The sequence below is a fragment of the Fonsecaea multimorphosa genome (genome assembly GCF_000836435.1).
Source record: "Fonsecaea multimorphosa CBS 102226 unplaced genomic scaffold supercont1.4, whole genome shotgun sequence".
NCBI lineage: Eukaryota > Fungi > Ascomycota > Eurotiomycetes > Chaetothyriales > Herpotrichiellaceae > Fonsecaea > Fonsecaea multimorphosa.
This window is the reverse complement of record NW_015971638.1, coordinates 898,620-922,162: the sequence shown is the minus strand read 5'-3', so window position 1 is coordinate 922,162 and position 23,543 is coordinate 898,620. Positions and strand designations below refer to the sequence as shown.

General features: G+C 52.4%; 8 protein-coding genes across 8 annotated transcripts; 4 read left to right on the top strand and 4 right to left on the bottom strand.

The window, feature by feature from the left end:
- Positions 1-850: 850 nt before the first annotated feature.
- On the top strand, positions 851-2,599 carry Z520_02985 (uncharacterized protein; the record flags this gene model as incomplete). Its single annotated transcript, XM_016773498.1, has 1 exon — positions 851-2,599. The coding sequence occupies one exon, from the start codon at positions 851-853 to the stop codon at positions 2,597-2,599; it is 1,749 nt and encodes a 582-aa protein (XP_016635555.1).
- A 1,371-nt stretch (positions 2,600-3,970) lies between these two features.
- On the bottom strand, positions 3,971-4,853 carry Z520_02984 (uncharacterized protein; the record flags this gene model as incomplete). Its single annotated transcript, XM_016773497.1, has 3 exons — positions 3,971-4,109; positions 4,166-4,450; positions 4,519-4,853. 3 exons carry the CDS (start codon positions 4,851-4,853, stop codon positions 3,971-3,973), a joined length of 759 nt encoding a protein of 252 aa, XP_016635554.1.
- Positions 4,854-6,296: 1,443 nt separating this feature from the next.
- On the top strand, positions 6,297-7,700 carry Z520_02983 (uncharacterized protein; the record flags this gene model as incomplete). Its single annotated transcript, XM_016773496.1, has 2 exons — positions 6,297-6,405; positions 6,544-7,700. The coding sequence occupies 2 exons, from the start codon at positions 6,297-6,299 to the stop codon at positions 7,698-7,700; spliced, it is 1,266 nt and encodes a 421-aa protein (XP_016635553.1).
- Positions 7,701-10,537: 2,837 nt separating this feature from the next.
- Z520_02982 (uncharacterized protein) lies at positions 10,538-12,501 on the top strand (the record flags this gene model as incomplete). The annotated part of the gene is made up of 2 exons (XM_016773495.1): positions 10,538-12,196; positions 12,259-12,501. 2 exons carry the CDS (start codon positions 10,538-10,540, stop codon positions 12,499-12,501), a joined length of 1,902 nt encoding a protein of 633 aa, XP_016635552.1.
- A 1,361-nt stretch (positions 12,502-13,862) lies between these two features.
- Positions 13,863-16,355, bottom strand: Z520_02981 (uncharacterized protein; the record flags this gene model as incomplete). The annotated part of the gene is made up of 4 exons (XM_016773494.1): positions 13,863-13,987; positions 14,043-14,877; positions 14,931-16,130; positions 16,182-16,355. The coding sequence occupies 4 exons, from the start codon at positions 16,353-16,355 to the stop codon at positions 13,863-13,865; spliced, it is 2,334 nt and encodes a 777-aa protein (XP_016635551.1).
- Positions 16,356-16,904: 549 nt separating this feature from the next.
- On the bottom strand, positions 16,905-17,398 carry Z520_02980 (uncharacterized protein; the record flags this gene model as incomplete). Its single annotated transcript, XM_016773493.1, has 2 exons — positions 16,905-17,134; positions 17,191-17,398. 2 exons carry the CDS (start codon positions 17,396-17,398, stop codon positions 16,905-16,907), a joined length of 438 nt encoding a protein of 145 aa, XP_016635550.1.
- A 609-nt stretch (positions 17,399-18,007) lies between these two features.
- Positions 18,008-19,221, bottom strand: Z520_02979 (uncharacterized protein; the record flags this gene model as incomplete). Its single annotated transcript, XM_016773492.1, has 3 exons — positions 18,008-18,554; positions 18,635-18,879; positions 18,967-19,221. 3 exons carry the CDS (start codon positions 19,219-19,221, stop codon positions 18,008-18,010), a joined length of 1,047 nt encoding a protein of 348 aa, XP_016635549.1.
- Positions 19,222-20,529: 1,308 nt separating this feature from the next.
- On the top strand, positions 20,530-21,612 carry Z520_02978 (uncharacterized protein; the record flags this gene model as incomplete). The annotated part of the gene is made up of 1 exon (XM_016773491.1): positions 20,530-21,612. One exon carries the CDS (start codon positions 20,530-20,532, stop codon positions 21,610-21,612), a length of 1,083 nt encoding a protein of 360 aa, XP_016635548.1.
- Between the last annotated feature and the right edge of the window lie 1,931 nt (positions 21,613-23,543).

Genomic DNA, 23,543 nt, shown 5'->3' with positions numbered 1-23,543 from the left:
AGAGGGCCACTCTCCTGGGAACAAGCCACCATAGGTGCTCTCAACTACTTATACAGGCCAAGGGTAACGGGTCCAGGGGCCAAACCCAGCCTGCTGCCCTCGCCGGCCCGCCTCGGCCAAGAAGCCCCTCAACGAAGAAGCTAAACAGCTCTGAGAAATGGCGAAGGACTTGCGAAATACGAGAGGCAATGGTTCGGGGTCCCTGAAAATCATTCATTATCCCTGGGGCTTTCTATGGGCTTTTGACCACATTGGGCGCTTCTTACCTTCCCCTAATGCTTGTGTCCCAAAACGGAAATGTTACTTCGGCCCGCAGAGCGTTCCCATCTTTGCATCCATCGGAAGCCAATGTCGCTGATAAGCTTGGGACGGTTGAATATCTGGGAGTTGCACGACCATGTCCTGGTTGGGTGCCGGTGGCCTTGAGCATCTCCCCCTCAGGTCGATGGACGTCATTTTGCAGATCCGTATTAGCGAGATTAGAGGACCAACCAGTCCCGGCCATGCCTGCCCAGCAGCTTGGTTTGACCATGCGAAATATTCTAGCTCTGGAAGTTGGCATTTGCGTCGATCAATGTTTTCAGCAGGCAGCCCTGCGGCATTTGGAGGTCCAAGGCAATGGTACTTTGTCTTTTGACTGCGCTAGCACCATGATGTGATGATGCGGACCGCCAATCCTGGAGATATATGTCAGAAGTCCGCTCTACGAGTCCCAGGACCTCCAAGGGCGCAAATACCTACTTCGAACCAGTTCCAGTAGCATGGCATCAACGTGGTGCGTACGGTCCGACAGTTCCGGTAGCAAAACTCGGTATCTCAGGAGGGAAATACCGTCGCTGAGAAGGAGGAAATGACTGAAAGTGGACAATCAAACACATTCTTGTTCGTCAACAAATCGGGGGAGGACGCAAGCCTGTCTAACAGCAAGGAAGACAGATCTTCTGCCATTGGGAGACACGTGCAACGATGGAGGAGACTCAACCGTCTGCAGAGATCGCAACAAGAAGGGCTGAACGATTTTTCCAACCCGCGCCCCATCGGGACTATGATCAGTTTCGACAGTGTCTTGCCTCAGACAACGCATCAAATCAGCAGAGAAGGAAGTCCAGCCAGGGCTGATGCCCACCAAAATGTCGCGTCAGAGCCTCGACGCTCCAGTTCGACACCTGTACAAGTCCCCCGGGCCAACTTTCGGCCTGGCGATGCTGTCGATCCATTCAACGCAACTTCCGTCAGGTTGAACGCAGAGATACAGGCCATCTTACAATATTTCATCTCATTCTCGATACCACGGGCCACGGAGAGGACTGGAACGGACGAGTCCTATAGGAGACACCTAGAGCGCGTCCCAGCTATCAAGAAGGTGGTCCAAGGCTGTCTCTCTAACAAAATGCATATGCTCTCACTTCTGACCGCAACCGCTGCTCGCATGGAACAGGTTTCCAAGAAGAGTATCAGTAACCGTCATACTGCGCGGAACCTAATGTCGAGGGCCATACCTCACATTCGTCGCTACCTGCAACGAATCCCCGCCTTGGTCGTGGACAAGCAATTCATCCTCGACATCTTCTATCTCGGCGTGTGTGAATGGTACCTCGAGGATTATGATTCTGCTCTTACGCATCTACGCGCAGCAGGGAATTTCATCAACTCGCTAGATCCAAGGCTGCCGTTCGACGCCTTCGTCAAAGAAACCATCGTGTACAACGATATTTTTCTGGCCGCGGAGACGGGGCGAAAACCACTGTTGGTACGCGACTGGGATGCATCTGGGTTGGGTTTACAAAGACACAAGCAGATTTCTCGGTCATTGAGTGCCAACGGCCCCCAATGCCGCTTAGGACGTGGATTCCTAGACCCCAGACAGAACGATATCTTCACGTTCGAGATGAACCTAGTCCTCTGCAATCTGATACCGTGGATCGATGTTGGCCGACATGCTCTGCAAACCCGGACCTTGACTCTGGAAGATTCAGAGTGGGTCTGTAGCAAGGGGCAAGCAATGTTGCATGATTTACTCTCAATCACCATTGCCGATGTTGACCGTGAGAAGCCGACCCCGTCTTGGAGGGCGTGGGAGGAATGCGTTAGACTCTCTCTCATTACTGTCATCAGCTTGGTCTCCACCCAGATGAGCTGGCGGTCTGGTCGAATCAACGCATTGAGAGTGCGCAAGATGCTGGAGAGCCATGGTGGTTCCTGGGGCAGCCGCGCCCATAACCAAGTTAAGCTGTGGGTTCTTGTCACATGCATGCTCGTCGCCTCTGAGGATTGTGAACTGGAGGATTGGTTCCTTAATGCCGCAGTGGACGCAGCGAAGGATTCTGGTCTGACAACCTACAACGAGCTCCACCAGGCCATGTCTGCTTACCTGTACTCGGCCCGGTTCCAGCGCGACATTCTCGCGAATATCGCCCGAAGACAGAACCGCGGCGGTGAGGCGTCGTCCCGCGATCCGGAAGAATCTGCCGAAGCGATGGCGACGGACACCAAGAAGGTCAATAGTGACAACGATGATAACACTCGGGGACTTCGCAAGCAGACCCTCGGGACGTTCGGCTTCAACCTCTCTTCCGAGACCGGGAGGATGCTTTGGTGAGATCTAATTAAACCCTTCCTTGATTGACAGGTTTTCCCCCTTCGCTGCTCGTAATAAAGGCTAATACGAAATGTATCTATAGTCGCAAGGGTCACTGGGAGGCCACATCGACATTGGCATGTCTGGTCGAATTCATTGCTGATCAAGACGAGTTCGACGCTAATGCACTGCTCCCTCCCCTAGCCACACACACATGACGCGGGGGCCAAAGGCTCATTAAAAATGATGGGATTCTGGGGAATATGCACTAAGTCGAGAACAGAATTGTGTCGCAAAACGGTACGGGTGCGGCTGGGCCCGGATACTCTCCGTCAATGGGCTGAAATGGCGGTATGTGCTGCGTACATAGTATCTGCAGGTCATTTTGCTCTGGGGTACGTGTAGGCTATGCTGCCTATGGCTTACCCTGGAATGGTAGATTCTGGTACGAGGTACCTTTTTGTCTATCATGCGACAATAATACCAGGAAGCAACTACTGGTACAGACGGCGTTTCCAAATCTCGCAATCCTTGGAACTCCAACCGCACCAAAGGATCCGATAGCGAGGCTATCAGTGTGTTTGCTTTGTGCTTGTGGAGTGCGGTTGGAGCTTGGTGGTAATGCTTCACTACCAGAACAAAAGCTAAGAAGGCAACTGACAGTGCGAGTAATACGACGTCGCCAGCAAGATCTGTCACGACAGAGCCGATTGAGGACTTTACAGTCTTCGGTGACGTTGGCCGGCGTTTGGGGACGTGTCCAGTCTGATGAAGACAGTCCCGCTTAGAGGCTTTTGCTGGATGGCGGGTTCCGGAAGAATTTTGGTTGAGACGCGAGTTTGCGGAGGTTTTCCTTCTCTGTCTGCCATGACACCGCTGTCCCAATCCCTAATTACTACAGTAATGGGTGCTAGCCGGTGACACTGGAAGAGAGGAGTACAAGGCATACCTTGAGAGGGCTTCTCAATTTTGAAGTGATGGCTTTGCGGGGCACGAGATATTTCCTTGAGGCTGAGTTGGCACCCATATGTTTCAGAATCCGACTTGATTCTTCTTGGAGCCTGGAAGTTGTGCTTCCCCTCGTCACATACTGTAAAACGGGGCCCGTTTGAGCGAAGTCGGTTAGAGTGCTGGTGAGCGTTAGGGGGCATTGCTCGATGAACGGTGTGAAGTAGGGGGAGTTTGATAAGGTATGGTAAGTCTGCCTTGCCAACTCGGCGCTCAGATTTAACTCTGAGGAGTTTACCCCCTAGTGAAGAACCATTATAACATATCTACCACGTCCTAGTGGGTGAAGACACGCACCATAGCAGCTGGGAATGAGTAAGAGAGAAGGAACGTTGCTGAAAAAGAAAATCCCTCGACGGTCTATATTTCCAGAACGTCTCCATTTCACTGTTTCTTGATCCTCGGCAGCCCTGGCTTGACACCAGGCTCTCCAAGACCTGCCACGATGGGCAGCGAGGATTTTTCAGCGGCGGTTCTTCCGATCCTGAAAACTTTGACTAGATTGGTTTTGCCATAGGCCTCCCTTTTCCTATTATTAGCACCCATGCTCTGCACGGTTGTCGGGTCGTTGAGACTCACTCTATCACAAACACTGAAGATCGCCACCATGCCAGCATTGCCGACGCCATCCAAAAGTATGCAGCTGCCTTGATACCAGCGCGAGTGGTGTCGGGGTCATAGGCAAACAATGTAAGCGCAATGGTGCAGCCAATGGACAGCGTGAACAGGGTCAAAGAGAGGATGAGATCTCGAGCCGTGGCTGCCAGCGCGCAAACCCAGGTGGTCATAGTAAGAGGAATGAACCAGGCTGCGAATTCGGGATAGTGAGTGTATACGCTGTGGCCTTCAATTGCTCCCACGCCGCTGCTTTTGTGTTAGAAAGATTGCGGGTTTCAAGATCCCGTCAAATCGGGCTCGCTCTGTCGACGTACACCAACCCGAACAAAATTCCCTGCGACATCCAAAAGCACCCCCACATGGTGTTGACAATCGTCACCAAGACGTCTCTGGCAGCGAAGCCGTAGATGCCAGCTATGAACTGCGCGAGTCCTCCCCAGAGCCCAATGAACGGGAAGAATAGCACAGGGCTGTCGGGCCCGCCCCACCACCGACAAATCCATGTGCTGACAATGAGCGTCGAGCCGGCGAAACCTGCAAGTCCCAGAGCTGCAGGAGGTGCAATGGGGCGCAAGGCGATCCGGACCTGAACAGGTTCGTCGGAGAGTCGAATCTTTTCAGGGTCGTATGTGTCGTATGTGTCTGTCATGATTGCGATGTCGGAGAAGACCAAAGCACCAGCTGGGGCAGTGGCCAGCGGCGCGTTGATTTATATACAATGCATCGGACAAGGACGAGATAAAAGTCGCTGGTTGAGCTATATCTGTAAGTGGTATGATGTTTACCTAAAGGTGTTCCCTGAGCACCAGCAAGCTCCAAACTCCTGGGGCTTAATCCGAAATCGGGTGGCCCGCGAGCTGAGTCACACAGCTGAGTAACTCTCTAGAGTGGAAGAGGCATACAGATGCTGTGATGCAGTCTGGAATTCTCCGCCTTCCGTGCTCGCTCCCGTGCGAGGTTTCGACATGCGCATCACCTCATTGCCTACCCGCGGTAAGTGGCTTGGTCTCACCTGATTCAACGTCATGCAGGTACGTACGGAGTACATGATCGTGTCATCAACGTGCGGTGGAAGGCTCTTCCGTGTTACCCCGACTGGGGACTGAAGACGGGCGTGCATGGTGTAAGAAAGAGGGTAGGTCCGTTAGAAACCTGAACACCGCAAAGGGCGGGCGCAAGATATGTACAGACTGCCTGGGTATGTACCTGGGTATTATTCACTTCCCGTATGGCAAACAAGCGAGAGCTCGCTAAGATCACTCTTTTCCCTTTCTGCAGCCGCTGCGCTGCCTCTGAATCCAAACAGACCTAGTACCCTGTTCCTTCGGCTGTCTTTTCGGGATCCAGATTCTTCTCGCCATGGGCTGAGAATGTAAATCTATAGAATCAAAAAACCTCTTGTCTTCCCTCCTTTTTCTTTTCTTTCCATCGGCGCAATTCCCGGAGGGTGATCATTTGCCGTTTCGTGTCGCGGGTCGAGAAACACCCCTCCCAAAAGCCGCTTCCAGAGCGGCAATTGAATGGGCGAATCAATGAAGATGCGCTCCCCGCGCCCCCCTCTCTCCCACTGTCCCTCTCTCTCGGCCTATGTCCCTGTCCCTTTCCCTCTGTGTGCCTCTCCACGCGCTGAGCTGGAGTCGATGAATGAACGAATGACTGAATGAATTGGGGGGATAAATGAGAAACCGAAAATCTAATTAGCCGGTTTGGCAAAACCCGTTGCAATTGGAGTTACACCAGGACGGTTTTCACGGATTTCTTTCCTCGAGATCCACTGACTGTGCTTGCTGCCAGGTTTATTTCCAGGGAGGGTTTTGGTCGTTCTTTGCGCTGTTACTATCATTATCTTTGTTATTATCATCATCACGCCCGTGTGACTTCAAAGAATTCCGCGACAATCGACGAGTGAGGGAGTAGCATCCAAGTGTATCTCACTTTGCAGGCCCCCAAGAAATCCGACCACAGTATCCAGGACTGGTGGCCCTATATTAAATATATCTATACTCGGTGTATGTTGGACATTTCGGCCCCCTCGTCCAGCGGTCTCAACAGTGCAGGTACATTTCAAACCAAATCAAATCAACAAATCATGATGGCGCCGCCGGCGGTGTTGATGGTCGGCACCGGCGAGTACACGACCGGCTTCGTCGCGGGGGCGGCGTCCACGTCGGACAAGAAAGTGGGCGTTGTGGGATTGACGCGTAAGTTTCTTCCTTCGTTCCTGTGTGTGTGTTCAGTATGTCATGTGTGGGTGCCTGAGCTATGGAGAGGGGTAGAGAGGGCCAGATAGGAAGGATTACTCGTTGTAATACTTGATGTCTAATCATGAGCATATATAGTGTTCGACCTCCGGAGGCGTGGCAAAGTCTCGGACCTCTCCATGGTCGGCGTCTCAGGCAAGAAGTTCCCGGCAATCCGCGAGCATCTGCAGAAGAACATCTCTCAGGCGTACAACGGGCTTGACGTGTCTTTCCAGTCCTTCCCAGCGGATGACCAGTCGGACCCTAATGCCTTCAAGACCGCCATCGACGCCCTGCCCCAGGGGTCGGCGGTGACCATCTTCACGCCGGACTCGACGCACTACGAGATTGCAAAGTACGCGATCGAGCGCAACCACCACGTGCTGGTGACCAAGCCCGCGACCAAGCTGCTGTCGCACCACCTGGACCTGCTGGCGCTGGCCGAGCGGCACAAGGTGCTCGTGTACGTCGAGCATCACAAGCGCTTCGATCCGGCGTACGCGGACGCCAAGTTTCGCTCAAAAGCCCTGGGCGACTTCAACTACTTCTACAGCTACATGTCGCAGCCCAAGTCGCAGCTCGAGACGTTCAAGGCCTGGGCCGGCAAGGACTCGGACATCTCGTACTACCTCAACTCGCACCACGTCGACATCTGCGAGTGGATGGTCCGCGACGCCGGCTGGCGACCCTCGACCGTGCGCGCCAGCGCAAGTCTCGGTATCGCGGAGAGTGTCGGCTGCGCCAAGGGCACCGAGGACACCATCACCTTGCTGGTCGACTGGACCCAGCCCGGCGATGACAATAAGCGCGCCACGGGCATCTACACGGCGAGCTGGACCGCGCCCATGAACGCCGGCGTCCACTCGCAGCAGCACTTCCATTACATCGCCTCCAAGGGCGAGATCAACGTCAACCAGGCGAAGCGCGGGTATGACGTGGTCGACGAGACCGATCGATCTGGCAGTTCCTTGAAGTGGTACAACCCTTTCTACATGCGGTATGCGCCCGATGAGGAAGGCAACTTCAACGGACAAAGCGGCTACGGGTACGTGAGCTTCGAGAAATTCATCGACGGCGTCACCGCCGTCAATGAGGGCAGGCTCACGGTCGACCAGCTGGACAAGAGAGGCTTGCCCACGCTGCGGAACACGATCCTCACTACGGCCATTTTGGAAGCTGGCCGCAGGAGTCTCGACCAAGGTGGCCGGTCGGTTGAAATTGTCGTGGGCGACAATGATAAGGTGGAACTCAAGTGACTTTGGCAGTAGGGGATCAAATTTGACTGCGCGTGGCGAAGGTATAGGGGAATTGGACGAGTTAGCGGATTGCAGGGATTCTTTTCAAGTGCATGGACAAGGCGACGAGATCATTTTAAACGTGGGTGAGCTTTCACGTTTCCTAAGGGACAAAAGTCGGTTATCACTCTGTTTCCCCTCCATATTGGGATTGTGGTTGTTGCTTGAGCTTGTCCGTGGGCAGAATCGAAAGAACCTGGTTTCTGGCCTCCGAGACTGCCATATCTGCCGAGATTGTCGCTGAGCATTAGAAATAGCAAGCTCTATCTGCTTCTTGTGCAGCTCGAGATCTGAAGCAGGAAAATGCAAGAGGGTCTGAGGGATATTGGACTAGTTCGGCGGAAAAGGATGAAGCCACAGGATTGTCGTCAAAGCTGCACAGGGACATAAATCCCACATCCTGCCGCAGTGATGATGCAGGATGGCATGGAGGATGTTGGCGAGAAGCAGCTACCAATGCTTCCACCTCGGCTGAGGCTGGCAGTCCCTGTCAGCCACATTGTCGGCTATCAATGACAATCGATACGCATCGTGACTTGTGACATCAAGACGGTTTCTGGGGAGCCTGGCCCAAGGGCCTTGACAATATGGTTAAGCAGCTGCTGCAAATCCATCCTCAGCTCGGCTCCTGATGCTATTAATGAATGTCTAGAGCCTCTTAGTGCCTCCGAGAAGCTTGTCTGGGTCTGGACTTTGGGTTATTGGGAGGCAGAGGCATGTTGCCTCTCGCCGAGTCCAATGTCACCGAAGGAAGACTTGGAAGCTCTCTCGAGCTTGGCATCAGCAATCGATTCGACCGTGACTGTCCGAAACTTCACATAAGGAGAGCTTCGCCAAGGAGACAAACGTCAGACGGCCCTTCGCTGCTGGCCATAGTTTCTGCGGCACTGCTCACTCTGCCGTTTCCCACGAGACTGGACTCCGTCAATTCGGTGACAGTGGGGTGAAACAGTCCAAAGCAGAGAGATCAATTGAATCAAGGAAAAGATGCACTGTGGACCGACATTCCACATATTTTACCTCGAAGGCATTACGCGGAGTAGATCATCGAAGATCCAGATGTGGGTTCCATCGATAGGCTTGAGACTTTGTTCCGGAGTGATGACTAGCTCGGCGGAGAGACGAAATTAGCAGCGTCGCCGGCTGTGCCCTCGTATGTACCTGCATTCGAGTAGGAATTGTTTGGCGAGAAGGGTGCGAGGTACGGAAGCTGCCATTGGGAGGGCGCCGAGAGGATTTGCCTGCTGCTATTCAGAGACGCGAATAGCAAAGTCAAACCTCAAGCCAAGGGCTTGGCAAAAGGAGACAAGCAGAAACTCCACCCTCATTCCACCCTCCCTTCCTCTCTGCGCTCAATGCCTCGTATCATTCCACCCACGTTACCTTTTGTCCTTGGGGCATGTTGTTACGTTTCCATCTATGAGAGGAATCAGCAACCGAAACGCCGCTTGAATCCAGAGCTCCCCAATCAGTCTCGCCACGCGGACTCGGACTCGTGCCATCAGATCTCGACTGTCTCTCATCCTGAATTCCAAGGACGCCTCAACCCAGTCAGATCTGGGTCCCGCCGACCTTGAGCTTCTCTGCTGCCGAGACCCAAGCCCAATCTACCAACATACCACTCAGGAGCAAGATCAGGTGTGAGACAGCCATACCGAGTACAAAGGCCGCGGCAAGAGGAGGGACAGTGTCAGCTGGCCCTCGCCCTCCATGTGTGGCTGAACTCCCGCTGTCTCGAGAGGCTGCCGCTCCGCCCAATTCCCCTTAGAGGAGCCAAGGCTCACCCCGGCCGATGTTGTCTCCTCGTGAAATGAGGACAAAACTCTGAATCTGAGTATGGTGACATGAGTCCCAGCCATCGCCACGGACATGATGGCCCGGATTCCAAGACTGGCGGGCGAATCTTGGCAAGGGCCTGCGTGAGATGGGCTGGCCAGTCATCATGGCGTTCACCTCGGCTTTTGGTTCGTTCGATGGCTAGCGGTGCTTGGAGAAGAACCCTCAGCCTCACTGGCCTCCACCCTCCGGCCCTGCGCTCTCCCATCCAACCTGCCAACCTCCAGCTGTCCTCTTGGCTGCTACTGTTGCTGCATCGCAAGTCAGCTGTCGCGCATTGACAAATTGCTCCTTCTCATCGAACAGAGATTCACTCTGTCATCCATAATGACTCGTCCCAGCCCTCAAACTCACGGAAGATACTACGCCGAGCCTCAGGCTCGAGTCACAGTGCTAACAGCTCCAGGCCACCATACTCACGCCCAAATCAACATTCATCAGCCTCATATGGCTGGAGAGGCGTATCCTTCGCCGCTTGTGTAGATCTGGCGCCCCCGTTCCAATTGACAATCTAGCACGCCACGCGACCGCGAAAAACTGGTAAGGCGGGCTCAGGTGGGGTGTCAACGCCCTGCAGGTACTCGCATCCTGTGTACCCTTCCAGGTTGTCAGCCCCAGAATCAATGCCACTGCTAAGACGCTAAAGAATGTCGAGACAACCGCCTTAAACATCGAGGCTGGTCGGTGGTTCCAGCCCTTCGTGGTATCGTCAGTCCGTGGCTTCCTATCACGAGCCCTTCAAATCATCTGGACAGCTGTGGCCATCCACGGACTGGGCTAGGATGGTGAACTCAATCGACCCATACTTTATATTATACTCTCCCCAACCTCGCCCTTGGGCCCAAATACTTGCCATTGCATTCTTGTCGTCCACCCCATTCTAAAGTGCGTTCCTCTACCGGGGAATTACTCTCGTTGTCTGTTCAATTGTTTCCTTTGCTTGCAGTGCATTTTTCGGCCCAATGGCTTTTCCAAGGTTCATCGCCGTGCTCTCTTTCCTGTCATTCGCTTTTCTCAGCACCGCTCTTCCTTCCAGATCGAGGTCACTTTATGAACGGGCCGATACCGTCTACTTTGAAGTCACCCTCACATGGGAAGATTATTCACCAATTGGAGGGACGCCCAAAAAGATGGTCCTTACAAATGGCACCTTCCCAGGACCCCCATTGAAGATGAAGGTCGGCCAATCGGTGGAATTCCTGGTTCACAACGAACTACCCGACCCAACTACGATTCATTTCCATGGCATTGTTCAGCAAGGCACTCCATGGTCAGATGGTGTCCCAGGTCTTTCACAGCTTGCAATCGCACCCGGCTCGTCCTTCCTGTACAAATGGACCGCCGATGCATCAGGAGTGTACTTCTATCACTCTCACTCTCGCTCGCAAATGATGGATGGGCTGTATGGCGCCATCATCGTTTCTGCCGCGTCTGAAGATGACAAGCCGTTCTCTCTGATCAACAGCGACCCCAGCATTATCAAAGCAATGTCGGCGGCTGACGACGAACTGCAACCGATCTTTATCTCCGATTATAACAAATACACCTCCCAGGAACTTCACGAGCAGGAAGTGAATGCCAACATTGACTTTGCTTGCTCCGACGCGATCATCATCAACGGTATGGGTTCACAGTACTGCTTGAGCCGGGATGAGTTGACTGCGTACACCAATCCCAAGGTTGCGGCTCTCCTGGCTTCAGTCAGCCCTTCTCAAATCACCGACAAGGGTTGCCTACCTCCCAATCTCCCACAAACCCAGGGCAACTTCACCTTCAATATCGAGACTCTTCCTGATGATGCTTATTTCACATGTAATCCATCAACTGGACCCATGGCCACAATTGACGTCGATCCTGCCAAAGGCTTTGCAGCCTTGACCTTTATTAATCCGGGTGGTTACGAGCTGCTTAAGTTTACTATCGACGGACACAAGATGTGGGTGTACGCCGTGGATGGCGGTTACGTGACTCCAACTCTCGTGGACCAAGTCGTGGTCAATAATGGAGACCGACACTCTGTTTTGATCGAGCTCAACCAAAACCCTGCGCAGTACGCCATCCGAGTGGCCAACAACGGTCTCAACCAAGTCATCAGTGGCTTCGCTGTTCTGAACTACAAAGGCTCATATGGACCCGCGTCCGAAGACCCCAATGCTCTTGCCGGCATGAACTTTGCCGGTGTCAACTTGACCAACCTAGTGACCTTCAACGACAACCTGGCGTCCCCTTATCCCCCTTCGCCACCTGCTTCGGACGCGGACGCGACGTACCAGATGAACATCAAGAAGCTTGGGCAACCGGCCGGCGCCTATCAGTGGACTCTCAGTGGTGTCAACGCCTTTGCTCCAGAGCTGGAAGACCAGACTCCCCTTCTCTTTGAAGATCCATCCAATGTTGAGACCAGCGATCTCATCCTTAAGACAGCCAGCGGTCAATGGGTCGACTTGGTTATCAAGACTCAGGGTCCACTTGCCCAGCCTCATCCCATGCATAAACACTCTAACAAAGCCTACGTTCTCGGCAAAGGAATCGGCAATTGGACCTGGGATACTGTGTCTGAAGCTGCCGCCGCCCTGCCAGCTGGCACATTCAACTTTGTCAACCCACCTCTTCGAGATGGGGTGAGTTCTATTCTGAATTTCCATGTAACTGTTTCGAGCTCCAGCTAACGTCTGTGCCTTAGTACACTACCACTCCCAACGAAGTCAACAGCACCTGGATGGTGCTGCGTTATCAAGTCACAAACCCCGGCGCATTTCTTTTCCATTGTCACGTCCAAACCCACGTAGCTGGCGGCATGGCAGTGGCCATGCTGGATGGTGTCGACGATTGGCCAACTGTGCCCACGGAATATGCTCATGGCAACGGCATTGTGTACACCAAGCTCAAGAAGAAGGGCAAATTGCACCCCAAATCATCATCATAATAAAAGAAACAACCCCCCTATGAATGACCGTTGTTGTGCGCATCATAATCTTTCAATGACTTGCATTGTACAGGAGTGGAGCTTTGCATCAATTTTGGATACCATATGAAAAGAGTGCGGTTTTCGACCGAAAATATCATGTATTTTGTGAGAGGCGTGCATATATATTATATATAATGGAGCAGCACTGTACTCTTTCACCATGTTCTGCGCCTATATTTCCAGCATGTTAGGTGCGCAGCAAAAGAGCACTTGGTATATAAGTAGGTAGGGAGTATCGCATGAAGCGATCAATCCCTGCGAGAAGAACTCAACATCTTCATGGCGCTGGACAAGCCTTTTCTTCCCTTTTTTTTTTTTCAACCCCCCTCCCCCGAGAAAACAGGCCCCGAGAAAAAGAAAGAGATCGCGCCGTTGAAACGCATAGCAGGGCTGGCAAGGGCGGGACAGGGCTAGAGCTAGACGCCGGGTCATTTGGGATTGTTCTTAGATTTGTCGCTGCTGATTTTCGTTTTGTCGGGCGTTAGTTAGGGGTTAGGATACCCATGGCATATTCGGGGGATGACACAATGAGTACGGGCAGTCAATCGAATCAATCGTAAATAATCGCATGGAATCGAGTCCAGGACGTAGCACGCTGGATCGATCCTGAGACGGTGACCGCGATTCCTCGTCGTTGGTTTTTCTCCTGAACTATTGCAGCCTTACCTCCTCAGTCCCCCGACGTGGCCATAACGTAAAATTCACAGACTCCATTCTCCATCCTCTTCATCCCAAGCTTATAACAACCATGGATTTCTGCAATTTCCATCGATTAAGCTTGTAACTTCATGGGTTCTGTGATTTCTATCGATGAGCTAAGCACGTAAATACTGTGTACAACGTACTTCGTGTACCCGGGATGGGCATCTGTGAAGTTTACCCACAAGAGCAAGATTGCGGCGGTGCCGCGGTGGATATTCGATTCATAAACAGACCTGTCCATCTCTGGAGGGGTAATAGAATAAAACCCAACATGAAGCACTGTTCCTCCTTGAACCCGCCTGCTCCCCAGCACCAGAACCCTGTCCCTGCTTCTTTCTCCTGCAATAGACCATTTCGTGCTTATTCGTGCACAATACTTTTCGGAGAGCATTCATTGCTTCGCCCGCGCTGAGACTGAAGACTGGCCGGGCCACAATATTCGTTTTCTTGACCTGCAAATCCAAGGATCTGGACTTGAGAGCACTTGATAAAGAGTCTAGTGGCATATTGGGAGGTGTATCCCATGAGTATCGACATACTCCGCCTAACCAGCTCAAGTCAGTAACCGGAAGTCATCTTCGAAGGGTGCAAGTCTGCGCCTACCACCAGCTCATGGATTACTCTTCTGGACCAATTTTTCCATTGAGTCTCGGCGAGGAATCCTTCAGGCAAGCCTGCGCATCGTGCTGCTTCACGACGCACCTCTGCGAATCCAATTTGCTTGGAATTCCTCCGTAGAGATCTAGAAACGGTGTTGCATAAGTGAGATCTGATGGCATCTCGAGTGGGTTGCGTACTGGACTGAAAGGTTGTCTCCAATGGAACAAAAGAAGGAGAACTAGCGAAAACGTCATCGGGATCAGCAGCGGTGTTTGCAACATACACTGGACCTTGCGCTGAACTCGCCGTAGAGCTTTGGACAAAACCTAGTGCTGAATCGTGAGTTGGTCCTTTCGCTGAGCTATGCGCTGAATGTGCTGTGAAAACTGGGATTCCCTCTTGCTCCCAGCCTTGTGCTTGGGCAAATGTCAAACCTTTTCTCAAGTTGTTAGACTGAGACACGACGGGTTGGCTCTTCGTAACGCGTCCTGCCTTGACTGCGCGAAGTTCTGCTTTACCTGGCTGCTTGCCTGGGTGTTTTCCCGAAACCACCATCGGCGCCGAGAATGGTCGAACAAGCTCCTCAGTCAGGATCTCCCCGCCTCTGTCAATTCTCATCTCGTCAGAAGCAAGGATACTCTTTCCACCATCAGCGGTCAGGCGATTTCTGATGCGGACTCTGATGAAAGCGTCTTTCAATGTGTGCACATTGCCATTGTAGACATCAAACAAAGCCGCAGGACAGAAAATTAGCGCTTCCCCAGTCTGTAAGCCAACTATCATCTCGAATAACATTGCGTTGTTGTAATCCTTGTGGCGGCTGGCACCAGCAAGGTGGTCTCGGAGTATTTCGAACCACGCAGGTGAACTAAATCGATGAACGATGCAGACATTGCACAGATCAATGAGCCGTGGCGCGAGTGTCGGTTCCTGCGTCGAAATAATAATGCGCGAGGCGAGGTGGCGTTGTTGACGGACAATGGAGGTCAATTCGTCCGTGAGCTTCTCCGCCTCTCCCGATTTTGTGAGGAACTGTAACGGGCAAAGAGAGTTAGTAGACGTGAGACAGAGGAGTCATGACCCACCTTGTGAGCTTCATCAAGAGCAATGACGCGACCACAGTCGGCGCGGTTCTCCATGAAAATTGAAAGACAAATTGTGAAAAGTGCACATGCGTCGTTCTCGTTGACAAAAGGGCAACTCAAATCAACGATGGTGAGTGTCCCTTGAGCAGACTTGAACATGTCCCTCAGGCGGGCTTCAGACTCCGCAGGCTGGACTTTGTGCGCAAGAAAAGACTCGAGCAATTCCAGCCGCAGTCTGAGAGGTCCGTTTTGCCTGGGACTGAAGCCTTTTCCTGACAATCGATCCTTGAAATCAAGGTAATCCAAGCCTCCTGCGCCCTTCTTTTCTGTGGTCATATCACGGAGCACCTTGAAAAGGACTTCCATGTACAGTGGCACCTTTCCCGTCTCGTCAACTGCCATCAACGTCATCAAGCGCGTGACATTGAGTTGGCTCTCTTGGAAGTAGAGTGGGATGACCTCTGGACGCGGAGCGTCTCGAGGGAGACCAGGGAGATTTCTGTAGAGCCTATGCATTGCATGAATGTTGCTCGGAGAGACAAGAACTCGCACAGGAATTCCCGATGAGCACAAATATGCCGCCTCACACAATTGTGTGCTCTCACTGCTTGTGAACTTGTCATAGTGAAAAACAAGGCCAGCAAGAGGTTTTGGATTCTCTCCTGCTGGAGATGAAGCCAGGAGTGAGTTCTCTAGGAGGCAAGAGAGCGAGTGACTCTTCCCAGCACCTTGTGAGCCGCATATGAAGGCAGACCAAGGTGCATTCATGTTGGCAAAGACAAGATTGTCCTCAGGTGACAAAGTCCTGGTTGCGTCTGGCAAAGAGGAGTTGTATGTCTGTTCACGCATACCCAGCAGTCCATATTGGGGGTACGGGTTGTTGCTGGGTGCAACAGCTCCCATGATACCACTCCTCAGAGCCTTCTGAACATGATTGGAGAACAGCGGGTTTGTCTTGGTTTCTTCAGCCTTAGCAGCAGAGGACCCGTCGGCGCCACTCTGCGGAAGGCCTTGCATCAGCTGAAAGTATCCACGGTTTCTTTCTGCTCCCTGCTCATCCGCCATGGTGTCCAATGGCGCAGACTCATGTTGAGCCACACCATCATGTAACACCACGGCGTTGCCTGCAAACGGAGGGACGTCATAGAGGCAGCGTTGGTCCATGGACGGAGAGGTCTTATCAGAGGGCTGGAACATGGCCTGGATTAGATCAGCATCTGTCTAAGTTATATGGAGCGTACGACAGCTTACTCCAAAGGCCGAAGCAGCCGCCGAGAAGGGATTGGGGAGGCGTTGCAACGTCGAGAGAGATGAGCCTGGCTGGCTGTTGTCTTCACTTTCTGATGAAGTGGAGATCGACATAGGTCGTGATTGTGACCCATGAAGTGGAAAGCCAAATTCGTCTTCTTCAAAGGAAGGGGCCATGCTGGCTTTCTGCACGGTGAACTGGAGGCAAGAGCGAACAGACACGATCAGTCGGCCACTGCAGTTACACGTAAGAAAAACTGCCTTCATTCAGGTTGAGGAATACGAAAAGGTACCTTACAAAACCCGCGATGGACAGAAATTGAGGAGGCTAACTGGCCAGAACGTGGAGATTAGTTGAACAGGCCGCGATTGGGAGCTGTCTCGTTCTCAGGCGCGAGGTGATGAAAGAGAGACTGAAAGCGCGTCGCTCCTGAAGACGAAAAGAACAACAACGCTAGAAGTGAATCACAGGTGAAGGTGAAGTACTAAAGAACGCAAGATGCACTGATAGGTAAACTGATATCGCCAAGTCTCGTGTCGCAGTGGTCTGTAGAGGGTTCCGTGTCCTTTGAGCACTTTGATTGTACTATTTCTGGCCAGGGAAGAATCCAACGTCCTTCGAAATCCCAAGCTCACCAGACCAAGCTTCCATGTGGACTTGGAAGCTTGCTCATCTGCTTGTCAAATCAACCGGTGGCTCAAGTCATCTCGCCATCATCCATGTTCTCAAAATCTCTCCCTGGTAGTCGTAGGTTCACCACCAAGACCGCTTTGAGGGACGTTGCTGCTCATGTTGCCGACGCCTCCAGAATGGGCACCTGCGCCGGTGGTTGTGCCACCAATGCCACTTTGAGGTGCGGTGCTTCTCGTGTTGCCGACGCCTCCAGGATGGGCACCCGCGCCAGTGGTCGTGCCCCCAACGGCGGTGTTCGTTGTTCCTGCATTGGTTGTTCCTCCTGTTCATTGACCCGTCAGCATGCACTCTAGGGTGAATGCAAGCAGGAGCTCGCACCAAACCGTCGATCAGCCTGATCTATGTCTGCCTCTCCCTTTTGCTTGATCGCTTTGTTTTTGACTTCCCCTTCCGGGTCATTGAAGGCCGTATCGATCGACTCATTGACCGAACCACGGATAGTGTCTCCCAGGCCCTTGACGCCTCTTAAAGCAGATTTCACGTCGCCCACGACCTGGTGAGTTTTATCTTGTGTTGTGTCGGTCATCTTGTTAGAGGTAGGGTTGCCCGGGGTTACGGCGAGAGCGAATAAGCTGGTAGAGAAATAGTTTGAAACAGAAACGATGCGAGGCAGAGAGGAGGCATAAATCAGCTGGGCCAGCTTTGTAGCATCTTCTGCACGGCGGCCGAGTTCATGTGAACCATGACGACACCGAGTGTCAGCGCCGGTGAGGAAAATCCGTGACGCAAATCTGTACAGGCGAAGTTGGCGAAGTTACCTACCTAGTTAGTGAGGATGCGTTGGGAGGCGTGGAGACTTGAGGTGAGAATGATGAAAGAGCTTGGCACCTGCGCATACCATTCGCTGCAAGGCTTTAACGGGCATGGCCAGTCAGGCACCCCTATTCCCTATTGGTAATGAGGTTCCCCGGCTTGCTGGTTCCGAGGCCTGGGGACCTTGCCACCTAAGACTCCTACAAACTCCGTATTTGCCTGTGACATCTAGCAGAAGACGAGCACCAGAAGTTGTTGACCAAACTCATACCCTGCGTCTATCACAAAACCATCACTGTGGGTTATACAACGCAACATGTAAAGTAGCCAATCGTTTCCACCAAGCACCTATCCCTGCCCAACATGTACTCTGCAAAGCCCTTCAAAGAACCTCTCTATCCTGTACTCGTGCTGTGCTGTGGCCTCCCTTCCTGGTTCGCCCTAGCTCATTGTCGTCTCCAATATCACGTCCTGCCACTCCTCCTGGCCCACCAATACCGTCTTTCTCCCAAAACCTGTTCTTGTTATCCTGCCCCGTAATCAGCCCAACAAGGTCGAATGGATCAATCAGAGTCAGGATGAAAGGTCTCTTCTCGACCATTCCTGGCCCTTCGATTTCTGTCTTGCCATCCACGGCCAAGTATATCTTGTGATCGTGCGGGAGATATTTTAAGGGCGGGAAGACGTTCATGAGATAGGTGTTGAAGAGCATTGGAACGACCTCTAGTACCCAAAAGATCCACTCTTTTCCATTGGCAGTCGAGTTTGGTGGATAGAAGAACGACGCAGTGCGAAAGGTGTTGCGGATGAGGATCAGGAAGCCTGACGCATAAAGCGAATAAACGACAACTTTGACATTGTAGGTGAAGACGTTAGCTGCGATGCATCGTTTGTGGAAGATGGCAATCAGGAATATAAAGCCGAGAAACCTGTAAACCAATGTTAGTCCCTTCCAGTTGGCGGAAGAGCCCAAGCGGATATACATCCTCCCCAGGTCGCAGCAACTTACATGCCCAGCAGGAGGAACAGAGACACTTTGACCAGAATGATGCCCATTTTGATCTTTGACACACTATTATGAGTATTCGCCGCGTACGAGGCCCCATTGCCTGCAATTATCCCGTCGATAAGATCCAATGCGACGAATGTGGTCCAGACACGACCTGGATGAAGAGGAGACAGGTAAGGTATATAGTACAACAGTCTGCCGAATATGAAGTAGTCCGCGCCGTTGTAGACCGGCGGAGCGATGAACTATAGGTCTGTTAGTCGAGCAGACGTGAATGTAGATTGACATGGGAAACATGTTCGAAAAGTAATTTCGGAGACGCTTGGACTCACCAATAAAACGGTGCTGGCAACGAATACGCCGAGATCATCGGTATGATAGGCACCATATTCTCGAGTTGCGAGGCCTGCGACAAATAGTGCTGCCGCCCATGGGAAAAGAAAGCCAATTCGCCACGAGCCTCTGTATTTGAGATTGTTCTGCCACGCGTGAAGGACGCCAGAGATGAAGAAGAGCACAGCAAATGCAATAGAGACACCTTTGGTTGGCTTGTACACCCAGTACGATATCTCTGAAGAAGAGGCCATGGCTCCAGATTCTGTCGGGTATCAAAGATGTCGGAGGACCTGGAGAAAGAAATCAAAGAATCCTGAGGTCGAAAAAGTGAATGACCGAGATGTGAACCTTTATATACTGGAACAATGAAGCCGCATAAAGAAGGAGAAATCAATCACGAATTCACCATAGTTCGCCGCCACGAAAGTCCGTATGATCTGACAGCGCGTAGCACCCGACGTTAAGGGGTGGGCAAAGTCGAAGACAGCCCGCAGATATGCCCACTCCAAGTTAGCCACGTATATCCTCCTGCCGAATACGCGAGGAGAAAATCCATCAAACGTTCAAGTGATGGTTGGTGTGCAGCTTTGCTGGAGAGTCTGTTAAGATTTTCCGCCAGGAGATGTCAAAAGAAACAATGCTGAAGCGCGAGAAATCATTCATTTCGGCAGAAACAAGGACGCCTCGTGGGTGCCTCGCGCAGCCTGCAATCTGATTGACGGGGGAATGCATGGTCGATTGACAGGAGTCCGCACAATGAGCCCGAAACATCCTAGCTCGTAGAAGTGATCGAAGCGAATTCCCAGCAGATGGCCGAGACCCCCAGCCAATGGCCACGTCGGGCATAGTATCAGTGGAGTGTAAAGGGAGATCCGAATACGAGAGGCAGAAGGGTAGATAATAATAATTACAAGCGGGTAAGTTGGCGAGTTTGGTTGCTGGGGAGAAATCAGCCTTGCCGTTCGCCTTGCACCCCCGAAGAGCCGAACAGAAATCCGGTCACGTGAATAGATGATCTATCACGTGATTTGGCTGCAAGCCGGCCACGATATGACGTATTGCTCTCGCCAGCCGAATCCCCGAACCTCGGCACGAAATCACCGCGAGAACAACATCTTCAGGACGTTGCAAACAAACCACGTTTGACGGTACCATCAGGTCTTATAGGAGTCCTTATTCTGGGAACATGTAGGAGCCCGCGTCAAACTCGGCGTGGAAACAACCAATGCCACCAGTTCCGAGAGAAAACGGTGTGAATACATCTGTTTCTCCGATTTAAAGGCACTGAGGATGGAGTTTGCGCTGCACTTCTCATACTCAAAGTCACCGACAATCCTCGGACCACAGGAAAGATTTAGGGTCTTGTCAACAAAAATCATTCATCTCTTTACAGACTTTGACTCATCCGGCAGACAGAGCAGGTATTGTCCTTGAACTCAAGTGGCTTGAGATCGGCTTGGGATAGAATTATCCCGGCCTGCGCCCGGTGTGCTTTGGTCGGTCAAGCTCGACCAAATTACCACATCACACCAGCTGTGAACATATCAGAAATCGCCACCATGTCTCCAGACAAACCCAATGGAACAACAGCACACGAGGAGGCTGAGACCGTCTATTTCCAAAACAATCCAGCTCCCAAGTCTCTGGCCAACCACGAGACCCTGGCCCGGGAGTTCATCCAGTATCACCTAGAGAATGCGCCGTCTCGCCGAATCGCGTTGGTCACATCCGGGGGGACAACTGTCCCGCTAGAGAATCAAACGGTGCGCTTCATTGACAATTTCTCCGCCGGTACTCGAGGAGCCACATCCGCAGAATACTTTTTGCAGGCAGGCTATGCCGTCATCTTCCTGCATCGACAATTCAGTCTCCTGCCCTACTCCAGGCACTACAGTCACAGTACCAACTGTTTCCTCGATTTTATGGAGGAGTCGGAAGACGGGGAACGAGTTGTTGTGCGAAAAGAATATCAAGAGAAGATGCGTCGAGTTTTGAAGCAGTATCAGTTCGCCAAGCAGAATCGGTTGCTGTTGCTTCTGCCTTTTACCACTGTCACAGATTACATGTTCGAACTTCGCAGCCTTGCTGTCATCATGCGTCCCCTCGGGAGCCGGGCGCTCTTCTACTTGGCTGCCGCTGTCTCTGACTTCTTCATCCCTAGGGATCGGATGGAGGAGCATAAAATCCAGTCTCGTGAAGGGGGCAACAGCCGCCAATTGGTCATCAACCTGGACCCGGTCCCCAAATTCCTCAGCAATTTGGTGCATACCTGGGCTCCTAAAGGAAGCATGATTGTAAGCTTCAAGTTGGAAACAAACCCAGAGCTTTTGGTGGGAAAGGCTGAACAAGCTTTGGAGCGTTATCAGCATGACCTCGTGATCGGCAACCTGCTCACCACCCGCAAATGGGAAGTCGTCTTCATTACTCGCGATGGTGGAGAGAGATGGATCCGGGTCCCAAAGACGAGGCGATCCAAAAGCTTTTCTGGGGTGGAGGCACTGGTGGGCAAGGCGGAGCGAAAGCACGAGCCAGAACCCCACGATCTGGAGGGAGGTACCGTGACAGAAGGCATGGAAATTGAGAGCTTGATCATCCCCGAGTTGGCTGAAATGCACTCAGAAATGATAGAGCAGACATCGTAGGGTCCCAAGGCAAGGCCAAGATGGGCTCGATGTGGTCAGCCGTATTGGGAAGGGTGGATCAGAGGAATGGAGACTCGGTTGATCCTGGACATAGAGGGCACACTGGCAACTTTACAGCAACTGCTATGCAGCAGGCGGTCGATCATGTGCATTCAAACTTCTCAACTGGTTGCGGAGAATATGGCACCAATGACCGTGCAGCTGATATCAACCAATGCCCATATACTCGGTACATGAGATCCACCTTACTTCGGGGAACTTTTGAGCCTTTGTTTTGCCAACCACCTTTCTGGGTCAAGTTGTAATGACCCGTTGGGAGTGGCAAGTCCCTGAACCCACCTCACCGTGTTTTTGGAGAGTCCAATAACCGGTGCGAGGCAAGTGTCTGTTGGAAGTAGCTTTGGCATCTTCAGTACGAGGTAGGTGACGTGAAGCGGTGAACGCTACTAGTACGTAAGACTTCGGTTGACAGATTGGGGCATCCTAGCTGCTGCCTGTGTTAGCTGTCGGAGAGAATTTGTATGGCTAGAGAGCTGTCAAAGTTCGACCAAGATTGGGATGAAGTACCTAGGTAGCTCGCTAGGTAGGTAAGTAGTGGGATGAGACAGGGTCGGTTGGGAAACCCCAGTTTTGGGGAGCGGAGAGCTGAGAGCTTGGAGCGTTGATCCTTCCGCTATTCGATAGGCGAGCGGTTCGTGACGTTCGACATCCACCACCCTGGGTGTCTTATGCATACCTAGGTAACGGTCTTAGGTCGATGGTCTCCAGGCGCCAGCTTCTCACGGAGACAGTCAGTGAGCTGATTTGTCAAATGGACGAACTCGAGTTCTGCTCCAAGAGAGGGAGGTCGAGGTCAGGATTGGTTTGGGAGAGAAAACTGGATAAAATGCCCGAAGCTCGCGATCTCGCCCTCTTTGGTGCGCCTCTGTTGTGTCCGATGATCGATCCACCGCTTAGGTGCCTCTTCCCCCTCCAACTGCCGATCACCCGCGCCCATCTTGATCGACTCTCTTGGGGCAAGATCTTACCGTCCGTCTGGCACCAGCTCAGATACCTCCCCCACGAACCTCGCTAGGCACTGAAGCTGCAATTCGTGACGGCAGAGAGAACTCGTACTGGCGATTCGCACCCCCAGCATTATCTTCCTACGAGTAGATCTTGTTAAATACCACAATCAAAGATTCACCAATGCCCGACAACATTCAAAGGCTCACCCAGGTCCCACCGCATCGCCCAGCAAATGACGTGCTTCATCTCGGCTCCTGGATGGTTCGGAGGCAGCGAAGCCTAAAGTCAAACGGGCGCCAAACAACGGGTGCCTCCAACTACGAGGTTCAGCCCGCAGCCCGACATCCGACAAAACCTCGTCGACTTCCTCCTGTACCTCTTTAGGCAAAGGTTGCAGGGCAATGAAGGAAACGAGAAAGGATTCACGGCGTCAAGACTGAAAGCAGAGCGGGAAGCAAGGATGTGGCCACTCTGAGCGGCACTCTGAGCGGCATTCGTGACACATCTGTTGACATTTGCAGCAAGTGGCTTGCACTGTGGTTCGCCCAATGTGTAGCAGACAGGTTGGCCCTTGACGTCGGTGGTTTCTACCCTCGTACCGCTCTTGCATTTGTATCCACTTTAGGCGATGGAGAAATCAAAAAACAGAGAGCGTTGGGAGCTGGTCCCAGGAGTTGACAGAATTCCCTTACCAAATCGCAATCTCGTCCCCCGAGCTCTCGACTGCCTCGCCCTTGTACGCTGACCCTCTCCGTCAAAACTTTTCGTTTCTTCTGCTTTTGGTCTTTACTTCACCCGACTAGTCGCGGAGCTCAGACTTTGTTGTGTGAATCCTCCCTTCGCTTCCCGTCAGCGGGTCTTTCAAAAAGAGATCGGACCCAGTGCCGCGGTCGCACACCTTGTGCCTTTGCTCTCCAATGACA